Source organism: Setaria viridis, chromosome 9 (assembly GCF_005286985.2).
Source record: "Setaria viridis chromosome 9, Setaria_viridis_v4.0, whole genome shotgun sequence".
Lineage (NCBI taxonomy): Eukaryota > Viridiplantae > Streptophyta > Magnoliopsida > Poales > Poaceae > Setaria > Setaria viridis.
In genome coordinates this window covers 21,417,099-21,430,043 of record NC_048271.2, presented here as the reverse complement: position 1 = coordinate 21,430,043, position 12,945 = coordinate 21,417,099, and the positions used below count along the sequence as shown (strand labels likewise).

Genomic DNA, 12,945 nt, shown 5'->3' with positions numbered 1-12,945 from the left:
TGGCTGACGCTAAACAATTAGCTCGGAAGTGCAAGGGTTGTCAATTCTTCACAAAACAGCAACATGTTCCTGCCTACAAGCTAGTCACAATACCTCCAACATGGCTGTTTGCCTACTGGGGGCTCGACATGATAGGGCCATTGCCAACTGCGCCAGGAGGATTCAACCGAGTACTCGTAGCAATCGACAAATTCACCAAGTGGATCAAGGTCAAACCAGTCACTTGCCCCAAGGCAAACCGAGTCCTCGACTTCTTGGATGAAATCGTACACTGTTACGGCTTCCCAAACAGGATCATCACAGACCTGGGGTCCAACTTCAACAATCATGACTTCTGGGAATACTGCGAGAATAGTGGAATTGACATCCGCTACGCCTCGGTCGCTCACCCTCGAGCTAATGGACAAGTCGAGCGTGCTAATGGCATGATACTCGAAGCTCTTAAGAAATGACTACATGACGTTGGTAACACAAAGGGAGGCAAATGGATCAAAGAATTACCCAATGCTCTATGGGGACTACGAACCCAACCATGCAAGACTACCTGTCTCTCTCCCTATTTTCTCCTATATGGCTCAGAAGCTATATTACCCGCAGACATCATGTGGCAATCTCCCTCAGTCGAACAATACGACGAAGAAATGGCAGAAGAAACAAGGCGAACAGATATAAACAGTCTAGAAGAAGCAAGATGCACAGCGCTCGTACAATCTGCCAGATACCTTGACAGGTTAAGGCATTACCACGATCACAACGTCAAAGGATGATCTTTCAACTTAGGCGACATGGTCCTCAAACGAATCCAAGACACATCAGGGTTGCATAAACTCAATTCACCATGGGAAGGTCCTTACATTGTATCCAAGGTTACGGGACCCGGATCTTACAGACTACAAGAGCTCTTAGGAGAACAAGTACCAAACTCTTAGAATATAGAACACCTTTGTCGCTACTACCTGTAGCAGAACTCGAGTAATTGCTTCAAGCAAAAACTCGTCAACTACTCGAGCCCACAGCTCGACTACCAACTACAAGATATACTACTCTTGACTCTAGACTACCAACTCAACAAGCATTTCAGCTCTGGTGCCAAGCCTTAGCGGTAGAGTAATTCTTTACTCAAGACCGAAGATACATCAAGATTACATACGAGTGCATGTACTCGAAATACAATACAAGAGGACTACAAGCAAGTGCCTACTGGCAGGCTGCATTTAAGCCTCAGGCTTTTACAATATCACATGGCCACTCAGGTCTGCCGACTACAACGGGAGGGACCTACACGCAAGGAAGCTGCGCAAAACGCAGCCATATCCAGGTCCTCTACCCAAGGCAACGCCAGGTACTCCTCCACCGTTGCTGCCTTGACAGCAGCAATGAGGAATCCCGCGTGCCGCGCAAAGAGGGAATCAAGGCTGCTCTTTTGCTAGCCTTGCCGAGCCAACCCACTCTACGGCCACATCTCCACCTCTAAGTGAGCGGGATAAAGACCACGGCACTCATCACCCATCACCCGCGAGTTCCAGTGCGTACTTCGCTGGATCACGAGCTGCAAGATGAGGCACGCGATGAAACCTCCTACGAGGATTCTTCTAGCATCGCAGCTATCCCTATGAGCGCTAGAGTCTGTGGAGGGAAGGTGGCATCAATCTATGAGGAATCTTCTAGCACCGGTGTACTCTTTGAAGGCTCTCTACACTCAAATAACAGCAACCGAAGGCAATCCATCGCTACTCAGAAGCTTGATTCAGGTCGACCTCCCGAGGCAGCCTATTTATAGCCAAGCGCTACAACTACCAACAACCCAGGAGTTACTATGCGCCCGTGATTGATGAGTCTCGATGACCTCTGACTCTGCCCACGTAAAAGCATTCGTGCCACAAAGGACAATAGAGTACAGTGCACACATGCACCCCCTATTCACAGAGTGACAAAGCAGGGTACTCAGCAACATCGCGACTACTCGAACTCAGCCCTCAGAACCACTTCCGCCAAGACTGCGCCCAAGGTGAACCCTTGCATCGTGGGCCCGGATGAGTCCGACCATCAATGCTCAGGGTCGGGCGGACCTTGTGGCGTGGGGTCGGGCGCATCCGACCCCGGGACCTTGGGTCGGGCGAGTACTACTTCAAACAACAAAATATGGACAAGTGTTCATTTCTCAGACAAAAATATCGTTCAGAGTACTCGAATGTTTACAAGAGTAGATAAAAGTTCAAGGCTCCTCTAGAGATACAAATTCCGACATCTTCAACGCGATTGGCTCCGCCTTCTTGAGGTCTCGAGGTACTGCGCATAGGCTTCTTCTGTGCAGTTGCGAGCAACACCGTCACCAGCCGCAGATAAATCTGCCCTCAGGTAGTATGACTTGACCACAGCAAGGACTTGTTTGCAAATAGCCTTGCATAGGCTGGCCACTTTACCCGGAGCAGTCTTCAAGCGCTCGACTAGTGATTGCGGTCCTGCGTCCTCTTCCAAAGGGGCAATGGCGTTCACCAAGCCTTGAGCGGCATCAGTTAACTCTTGGAGCTCGCCTCGAAGTCTTCCTACGGTTTGGGCATGATCTCTGCATGCCACCATGGCCATAGCAAGCATCACCCCATTCTGGATCTTCCTGTCACGCTGATGCTCGCAGGCAGCTTGTGCTTCCGTCAGCATGGCCCGAAGATGTTCAGCTTCATCCGCCACTCGGTCGTGCGCGTTTCTCCAGTCAAGGAGTTGGCTACTCGCAGTAGCCTCCTTCCTCTTGAGTTCTGCAAAAACGGCCAAGATCAACACAACTGACTACAGTCGGATATACTCGGAACATGAAAAGTACTCACCTTGATACTTTTTATTCAAAGACTTGTAGTGGCTCTCTAGCTTCTACTGCAAGACTTCATGATCTGACCACTCCACGACAAAGGATTTTGCTCCAGCTTCATGAACCCTCAAGGATTCCGCAAGCTGGGCACACTCCTGCTCCAATTGTTCATTCCGCTCCTGAAGGGCCCGAGTGTTCCTTTGCGTCTGGTCATACAGATCCTGCACAGCAAAGCAAACTGTCAACTCCCCTAGTTACTAAAACTGTTAGACAAGCAAAGAAAACACACCTGGAAGCTTCAAAACACATTGACAGCTCTCTGGAACTCTGACTCAGATGGAAGCCCAAGTACTGGACCTTGAGTACTCTTTGCAAGATGAGGAGCTGCACCCAAGGCATTACCTAAGAGATTACCATCAGTCACCTCAATACTACGACTACAATACCAGGACTGCGGATACATACCTGGAGCAGCTGGTTCCTTAGATTTCTCCGCATCCACTATAGTCAAAGCTCCGCCAGTAGACAACAACAATGATACATTCCTAGAACCCGAGGCAGCAGGGGGATCTTCCACCGAGCGGATCACTTCTTGAAGCATAGACATGGTAGCTCCAAGACGACTAGCATCAACTCCGGATACTTCGTCAACAGTCAAATCCTCCAAAGGAGCAGAAAGAGTAGTCGGGGGACAGGAATCTACTCCTGCCTCCACAGGGATAGTCTCCTCCGCATCCCTACATCAAAATACAAAGTCATCACACGACTTCAAGAAAACTCGAAGATACACACCAAGGATAAACAACTCACTGAGTTGATCGTGGCAGTAATCGCACACGCTTCTTCTGGGCAACAGGAGGTCGAGTACTCGATGCCATGGGAGCAGCTGCTAGCGCTGTCTTCTTGCCAAGACCTGGGAAACAGAAGGTCAAGACTACAATAAAACTTAGACTAACAAAAACAGTCGGGAAAGAAAGCTCACCACTAGCAATCACATTGGACAACAAAGAACCAGTAGCAACTACTGGCGATACTCCCTTCCCAACATCGTCCGTTACTCCAGCAGGCAAACCCAGAACTGCCTGATCAGGGACCAGCAGCGCGGTAGCCGATGGAGCCTGGACTGTTAGATCGGGGGCTACTCCAGCATCTGTTGGTAGCACCTTCTCTGGCACCTTCTCAACAGACGCAACATCAATACCCTGGGCGGTCACGACTACTGCATCCGAAGCAGCCTCATCGTCACCAAGCGCCACGTTGTCAGCCTTTTGAGACAGATAAAGTGATTAAAAGATTACAAGTTAAAATCCATAAGCTACAAGTGAGTACACGGATACATACCTTGGCACCCTAAGACTTCTCAGGAGGAGAAGTCGAGGCAGACTTAGCAGCAGACATCTTGCAGACTACTTGGCGTTTCTTCATAGGAGGAGAGGGCTCGTCCTCTGACTCCTCAACAACAGATTCTTCTTCTTCCGACTGTGCCAAGTAGTCGGCAAGAACTCGGGACTACAAAAACAAGTCGACACTCAAACAATATCCCGAACAGTTCAAAAAGTACAAGTCAAAGTGAAAGACCATACCACTTCTGGCTGATACCAAGCATCAAACTGATGAAGCGTCGAAGGAATAACTGGTACTCCTTGATAGTTTCTGAAGAACTTGGCCAGCAGTGCCTCAACATCATCATCAGAAATATCATCCGGTGACATACGTGACGGGTCATTAAAACCCGTGTACTCCCCACCCAAGTGCGCCCGCTTTTGCAAGGGTTGAATTCTTCTCTTGAGGAAGCTGGCTGCCACGTTGACTCCAGTCAAACCGAGTGCCTTCAACTTGGCAATCTGGTGTAGCAAGTGATCGAGCTTTGGGCTATCTTCAGGCTCGCTCACCCAATTCTCTGCATGCTTCAGCGCATGACCAGTAACCATCGGCAAGCGAGGGTTATGGTTCCCAATATAGAACCAACTTTGTTTCCACTCCCCATGGGAGTCAGTCAAATTATAGTCAATATACGCGCCCGAATTCCTGAGCTGGAACCCGACGCCCCCAAAAACCTCCGTCCTAACAGCACTGGGCTGAGGCTTGCAACGGAACAACTTCCTAAACAGCTCAAGACTAGGAGGAACTCCCAGGTAAACCTCACACAAATGCACCAAAATCGACATATGCAGTACACCATTGGGGTTCAAGTGTACAAGTTGAAGCTTATAGTACTCGAGGATACCTTTGAAGAAGTCAGAGGTAGGCACGACCAGTCCCCTCTCCACAAAGTGAGCAAGCATGACCGTCTCATTCGGATGCTTCTCGAATTGCCACGCGTCAGCAAAGGCAGGCCTCCACTCGAGTACTTGTTTTGGCTGCAGAAGCTTGGTGTCGACAAGCGCCTAAACAACCGCCACTTTCATCACAGAATGCTGCCACGTCACTCCAGGCGGCGGCGGCGCAGTTTGATTCGTCGGCCCCATCTTCGGCGCCGGCAACACCAGCTCCTTCCCCTTCTTGGACTTCACCTTGCCCGCTGCTGGAGCCTTGCCTTGAGCCTTCTCGGGTTTCTTTCCCATCTTCTTGGTGCGCATCTGCCGGCTTCACCCACAGCAAAATGCAGTCAACCTCGGATCTCTCTCAGAGGAGCAGCAACGGCGGCGGCGGCACTAGACAATCACGGCGGAGGAAAACAGGAACGGAAAGGTGGGGGAAGAAGAGAAACAGATCTGCTACAGTGGGGCATAAACCTAACTGAAAGGGGGCCCTCCGGTTATATCTCCGCCACCATCGGATTCCAAGCGTCAGACGGGTTTTAAGCAGATTAATTGCCTTAAACACCCAACGGCTACTCTTTTCAACGGGGCTTGACCACTTCAACGACAAAAATCGCCTAAGTGCTTGGGGGCTGCGGGTGCCGTACCCGATGGTCAGAATTTTCTTTTTCAGATTACCAAGAGTAAAACAGCCAAGAAGCAGGATTGACCCTAAGCCTAACTCTTTGACTCAACCCAAGGCTCGGAGGCTACTCCATATGGAGTGCGATTGTCATCGCACTACCATATAAAAAATTCTTGGAACAGAAGCAACTCAAAGGAGCAAGAAGGGTACCTTCCAAACACGCGACAGTACTCGAGCACTTTGGACATTGCAACCTCTACAAAAGAACTACTTGGATAATGCCCACAGTACTCAAGACTACGGTGCACGACTACAAAGTACTCGGGGGCTTGTCGAGTATGCACCCGAGGCCCACGAGTAGACCTTGGACGGCCCACTAAGAGATGTACTCGGATGTGATCAGGACAAAGGGATAGGCTTATCCCACTCGGACTAGTCAAGTATGTATATGGAAAACCACTCGGGCCATACCGAGTAGAACTCTGTAATTGTACTCAACTAGGACTCGGACTTGTAACCCTACCCTCCCGTGTATATAAGGGCGGGCAGGGACCACCCCCCCCAAAACAGAACAACTCCAAGTGCATCTAAGATCAATACAAACACACAGGACATAGGGTATTACGCGATCTAGCGGCCCGCACCTGTCTAAATCATGTTCCTTGCGTCACCATTGATTCCTTGATTCTCGACGGCCCTTACCGCACAAAAGACCACCTAGGGTACCCCCTAGGCGGGTTGCCGGTCTAAAACACCGATAATACCCTCGGGAATACTCTTGGGTGAAATGCTACAACGGTATATCCGTGCACTTGCGGATTTATTCGTGATCGTTAAATATACCAACACCGGCCCAGAGGGACCCTGATGGTCTCTGGGCTCTTTAAAACCTGGGAACTTGTAGGGGAGGTAACATTCTCCCTCCATGGCTAACAACTTTATAAAAGTGCGTTCTTTCTTTTCGTTTTCTAAAACTCACCTCAACCTGCATGAAATGAGTTTCTTTATAAAACCAACCCTCATATCCTCCCTTTGATCATCCTGGCATTTTTATATAACTTCAACGCTAGGATTTGCTGAGTACCATGCATAAGTGTGCTCAGACTTACTTTTATTGTGCAGGATAAGGACTATGGTGCCCTAAATTCATTCTACTTGTGGAATGGGTATCCGCACTGCTCCCCGTCACGTAATGGTAAATACCCTATTTCTATAATTTTATGCGTCTTTTATTGTTTTGACACTAATTTGTAGTGAGGACTGTCTCAGCTACTGATCCATGGACTGATATAGCTAATCAGTAGGTTTTCCGGAAGGAAGACACTTCACACATCTATCTATGCTGGCGGTGTTTGCGAGTCGGCCCTTGACACCTATGTGTTGGCGGGTGCTAATACTGCCTGACACCTTTGTATTGGCGGGTGCTAATACTGCCCGTCAGCACCGTAATTTTCGTGTGCTAGCACAAATCATTTTTAGCGCACTGGAAGAACCAAGGGAATTGTTTGTGGAGCTCATCCTCAGGCAGAAGACCGAATAAAAAAAAGTGAACTCACATTAGGAAAATACAAATTAAGGCATAAAGTTGCGGAATATATCTTACCGCTTCTGCAATAGAAATCTAATACAAAATACAAAATGTGAATTGAAATGTGGTGTTTCAGAACTGGTTGGTGGCGTGTCAGAGGTCCGGGTCTAACGAAATCTTAGGGAGCGAGTAATAATTATAAAATTTAGGTTCATATTAGTTGCATATAAGGCATCTTGGACCAAATCTAATGTTTTAGTGCAGATAGTTTTTTTTTACACATATTTTGTGTGCACGAAAAAAGCAGGTGATGCCAAGAAAAATCTAAAATCATATGCTAGAAATTCAACTGAAGGTAACGAAATTGCTTGCTGAAATTTTACTAGAACACAATTCGTATATTTTAGCTTGCTCAAAAGAAAAACAAATGATGCTACAATGACGTTGCTAAAGAAAATGCAACTTAAATCTAAACAAATATTTTTAGGTGTTGCCCGGGCATGTTGTTGAATTCCCGTCCCATCCCGGCTGAAACTCCAACATCCACCTCTTTCTACAAACCAAATCTTGCTTGTAGAAAAATTTATAAAAAAATAAATATCATAAATATTGTAACTCTCTTAATAAAGTAGCTGTTCAAAGGTAATAAAATAAAAGTATGAAATGAATGAGTAAATCATAAATGTTATTGTAATATTGGCATATTGAGTAGTATTACATCAATTGCTAGGGACAATCTACAACTTTAGCTTTCTACGAGTGAATAAAAAATAGGAAAAATTGGTTTCATAGCTTTGAAAGATTACTACATTCGGAAAATACCATTGGAAGTTCACTGCTCCATAAAATACCATTCAAGTTAAGAAAATACTAAATGTAGACTTTGCTACGTGACTATGATGTGGAGTCAAGCTTATAAGGTATTGAATAATATAATAAATGAAACAAGACTGTCTCCCATGTCAACTTTGATAAAGTTAATATGCAAAAAGCTTATAAGGTATTGGATCAGCGGCAACGGCAACGGCGGGCGGGCATGCGGGCGAGCGGCCAGGCGGCGACGGCAGGCGGGCGGGCGCGCAGCTGGGCGGCGGCAGCACCAGCGGCCAAGCCTGCGGGGGTGGGCAGGTGTGCGGCAGCGGTTTGAAGCGGCATGAGGTTGACGGGAGGAGGAAAGTGGATCTGGAAAAAAGAGGAGGCCGATGGGAGGAGTTATGTAGGATCGGGAAAAAAGGGAGGCAAGAGGCAAATGAACGTACGAAGAAAGGTGGGAGTTTCTCTTTTTTAAAGCAGAGAGTAGAGATAGCATCCACGAACCTCATGGTGCGATCAAGGGGATATTCACAGCATCCACGAACCTTCTACCCTGGCAACTTGGTGCCACGGGTTGCTCTCAAGCCCATGCATGATCAGATAAGCCGCGTTCTGCTTTATTAATTCAGAGTATAAATTGTTAGATATTTAGGCATATTTTGGTATATATATACAATGATTTATAACATGTGCATGTGTTTATGTTAAACAACTTTTTAAACATGAACAAAATATAAAAGATAAGGGCTAGAATGTACCCAAAGGAGGAGCCTTTGCTGGAGGCATTGGCTGCTCCGTCATCAACTGGAATAGACATTCTATTCGATTGACCTTGCTTGGAGTAGCCGTACAAATTTGATGCAGTAGATGTTCGTTGTGCAGTCCTCGAACGGCACCGAGAAGTAGACGAAGAAGTCATTCAGGCCACTGTGATGTAGATGATATAGTTGTTTAGGGAGCGAGCAATGATTGCCTGCTATCCCGCACAGGGGTTTCGGAGGCCTGCGCCAGAGCTGTGCACGCAGCACTAGCGATGGAGATGCCAGAAAGCAATAGAAAATAGAGGGAGAAAGGGAGAGGTTTCCTGAACAGGAGTATACTGTTGTTGGGGAGGGTCTCTTATATAGGCGCACATGATGGACAGGGGAATGAACCTAGACGCCTCTGGTGGAGCAATGGCCATTAACCGTTTGAGAATAATGGTCAGTCATTGATTCTTCAGTTACTGATTTGATTTCACCACTTTATTACTGTAGTCAACATCAAAAACTCCACCGCATAGCACATATCACGTCGCACCGCACCGCCCGATCGCATCGTGATGTGCCACACGCCACGCCACGCCTTCGGCCCAGCTCGGGGAGGCAAGGAAGCGCGCACACGTGTGGCTCGCCAATTTCCTTTTCCAACTTCACATAGGGTGTACAAACAGTCCACCTTTTAAGTTGGTTGGAATTCTCCTCAACAACAAATATGGGATTAACCACTTTTAACTCCCTAGCATTTATTATAGTCAGCTTTAATTCTTTTAATTGGATTATTAAATAATCGGGCCAAGCCTATATGTTCCAACAATCCCCATCAAGAATTTCAAGGCACACTAGAAATGCTCTTAAATTCATTGTAATCTTTCATATACCAGTGCTTTGGTGGAGACTATTAAGTTGATATCTTAGATTCACACACAAAATCTACACGCTCTTCTGCTCGTGAACACGCATAAATCAAACCTAAGTTTTCACACCCACGTAAGAGTGTAGACTGTATATACAGGTCATTTCAGCATGAGTTCCTTGTGCTCCAAGGTGAGTATAACCTCTTACCAAATTAAAGCCTCATTTTGGCATGAGTTCCTTATGCTCCGAGGCGAGTATAACCTCTTACCAAATTGAAGTCCCGTTTGGTAGGGCTTATCTTAGCTTCAGCTTCACCTGTTTTGCGCAAAACGAGGCACTATAGCGTGAAGCCGTTTTGTAAGCTGACACTAAAATGAACTAGAAGCCGGGTTAAACCACTATTTTTAGCTTCACCGGTGAAGCCGTTTTGGGAGAAGCCCTCCCAAACAGAACCTAAGATATATAGTGTTAATGATGAATCAAGTGAGGTGGCAGTAGGAATATTATAACGTGAATTGAGTGGCTATATAGAAACACAAGAGAGACCCTCCTCAACGATTAAACAGGACCACATCAGGTGGAAGATAGGGACGAAAAGGAAGAGAACAACTAAAAATCAGAACCTATTCTGGATTGGCTAGGGTAAGCAGGCTTGTTGTTTTTTTAATTGATGGTCGTCCTTCAATCTATACTCATAGAAAAAACTGCGGTTGTGTGCTTTGATTAACACTATGCATAGAAAAACTGCTCCATGATGGGTTTGATTTGGAAAACCAGCTGAACAAACGAAACAACAGAACCGATAGGATCTTACAGGGTTTGTTTTCTTTTGGACCATGTATTATACCTCATCTTTTCGCATTTCTGCATTACTGGTTTAAGAGTGAGGTTTTGTGGAAACTAAACTGTAGCTGAAGTCTCGCATTCCTTTGGCAAGATCCCACTCCCGAAGTCTCAGCACTACTACCTATCTACTCCAAGATAAAAGAGCTATACCATTAAAGCTTGAAAGTTTTTCATGATAGCTGAATCTGCCATGTGCACAAAAACTGTAGTGTTCTCACATACAATTCGTAATGGGCAACTATTCAACAACTAGTGTCACTTTAAAGCTAGCAGACTCCATGTACATAGAAGTTCTAGCTGGCTAAAACCTACAAAATTGTACCGAGTTACATCATTTGTCAGGGATAATCTATAACTTTTCCTTTCTAAAAGTGAATGAAAGAATATCCTAGGAACTACCTTTAAAGTTAGTGAAGATTCGACATCTACAGTTAGCAGTTTGTAACTAGCTAGTAGTTCTGTCTAAAATGTACAACATTGTACATCAAGCGTCAGCCTTAAATCTTTTCTAGGGCTTGGAGAATGTCGTCCCTCAGATCCTCAAACTTCTCAATCCCGAAACTGAATCTCACCAGGTTATCCTTGATCCTGTTCTTGGCCTTCTCATCATCACTCTTGCCCCAGAATGACATGACAGCAGGTTGCTGCACCAGGCTCTCACAACCGCCAAGTGATGTTGCGATCAATGGGATTTCCAGAGCATCGACGAACCTCATGGTGCCGCACAGGTCCGATTTCACCTCGAAGCTGACAACACCGCCATAACCCGTCATCTGACTCTTGGCAACTTGGTGCCATGGGTTGCTCTCAAGCCCAGGGTAGTGCACCCGCTCGATCTTCGGGTGAAGCTCCAGGAGTCGTGCCATGTCCAACGCCGTGCGGTTATGTGCCTCAACGCGGAGTGCCATTGTCTTAAGTCCGCGTATGATCATGTAAGCCGCGTTCTGCATAATTTCAGGTATAAATCAGCACAGCCCTTTCGAGAAAAATATCAAGGGAATTATTCAGTAATGCTCATAATGTTGAGATGCATACATACCGGACTGATGGCGCCGCCAAGGTCGTGATGCCAAGCGCGTATTTTCGAGATGAGGGTCTTCGAGCCGCTGATGCATCCAGCGATCACATCGTGGTGGCCTGCCATGTACTTTGTGGCGGAGTGCAGGACGACGTCGGCACCGAGGGTGAGCGGCTTCTGGTTGATGGGAGATGCAAGCGTGCTGTCGATGCACACCAGGGTGCCCTTCCGGTGGCACAACTCTGCAACCAGCCTGATGTCCACGCACTTGAGCAGCGGGTTTGTCGGGGAGTCCGCGTAGAAGAGAGTCACATCGTCCTGCTCAAGAACTGCCTTTAGCGACTCCATGTCGTCGAGGTCGATGAAGGTGGACCTGATGCCCATCTTGGAAAGCCTGTCACGGATGAAGGCGCGAGCCTCGCTGTAGCAGTCGGTGGTCGTCACGACGTGGCCGCCCGGCGGCACGAGTGCGAGCAGCGTCGCGACGATGGCGTTCATGCCGGACGACGTGACCAGGGTTGCCTCGGCTCTCTCCAGCGCGCTGATCTTGTCCTCAAGGACCTTCACCGTCGGGTTGCTGTACCGGCCGTACTCGTGGCTGTGGCGCCGGCCTTCCTTGAAGGCGATCAGGTCCTCCGAGCTCTTGAACCAGTGCGTTGTGCCGCTCACGATCGGCGTCGCTATCGAGTCCGTGGCAGCCTCGTCCGCGCCCTTCCCGAGCTTCTCCCCCGCATGGACTGCGAGAGTCTCGTCGGAGGCGCGTCTTGGCTTCGGAGGCTCAGCATCCCCGAACAACTCTTGGAGCAACGCAGCTGGGTGCGCTGCGGTGACGCGCTTGTGCCTTGGAGAGTGGATTGGTTGGAGGAGGCGGCGCTGCTGCCTCGGGAGTGAGATCTTGCCAAGGGAGGTGGACGGAGCCATAAGCTTGGAGGGATGATCAAGCAGAACTGGAAGGCGAATTAGTCCAAGTGATTCAGCTCAGTTACGAGGAAGGAGTTGATTGCTTGCTTGTGGCCGCAATGACTTAAGCTTCTTGTTGAGGGTGCTTTGGCCTTCCTCTCTTCCCTGGGACACATATATAGGCGCAAATCTACGCGCGTTTATACGCGCTTGTGTTTACACACGCGTGTGCGCGTACAGGACATTTCTGCATGAGGTTATTGTGCGCCAAGATGGAGTTTAATAATCAAACTAATTTAACCTAGCGAGATAAGGGAATCAAGATAAGATTGCACTACAAGAGCACATAGTCAAAAGCGAGTATATAAGCTGGAGTAAATAGAATAACAGGGCAGCTCGGGCACGTTAGTCTAGGATATGTGGTCCACATTTCAGAGATAATGTCATGCCATGACGCACGTCACAGGATTCCGCCGGTTCTTACAGATGTATTAGGCTGGCCTTGCATGTTGTTTATTGGGACTTCAGTCTGTGT

General features: G+C 47.6%; 1 protein-coding gene across 1 annotated transcript; it reads right to left on the bottom strand.

Moving 5' to 3' along the window:
- Nucleotides 1–10,685: 10,685 nt before the first annotated feature.
- Nucleotides 10,686–12,570, bottom strand: LOC117839653 (cystathionine gamma-synthase 1, chloroplastic). The gene is made up of 2 exons (XM_034720043.2): nucleotides 11,532–12,570; nucleotides 10,686–11,436 (listed from the first exon to the last, which is right to left on the bottom strand). The coding sequence occupies exons 1-2, from the start codon at nucleotides 12,429–12,431 to the stop codon at nucleotides 10,990–10,992; spliced, it is 1,347 nt and encodes a 448-aa protein (XP_034575934.1). The 5' UTR covers nucleotides 12,432–12,570; the 3' UTR covers nucleotides 10,686–10,989.
- Between the last annotated feature and the right edge of the window lie 375 nt (nucleotides 12,571–12,945).

Excerpts from the sequence above, each read along its gene's own strand:
- LOC117839653 (XM_034720043.2), bottom strand. The coding sequence starts at position 12,431 with ATGGCTCCGTCCACCTCCCTTGGCAAGATCTCACTCCCGAGGCAGCAG. Across the intron at positions 11,437-11,531 it reads TTGGCGGCGCCATCAGTCCG|AACGCGGCTTACATGATCAT; the intron begins GTATGTATGCAT and ends GAAATTATGCAG.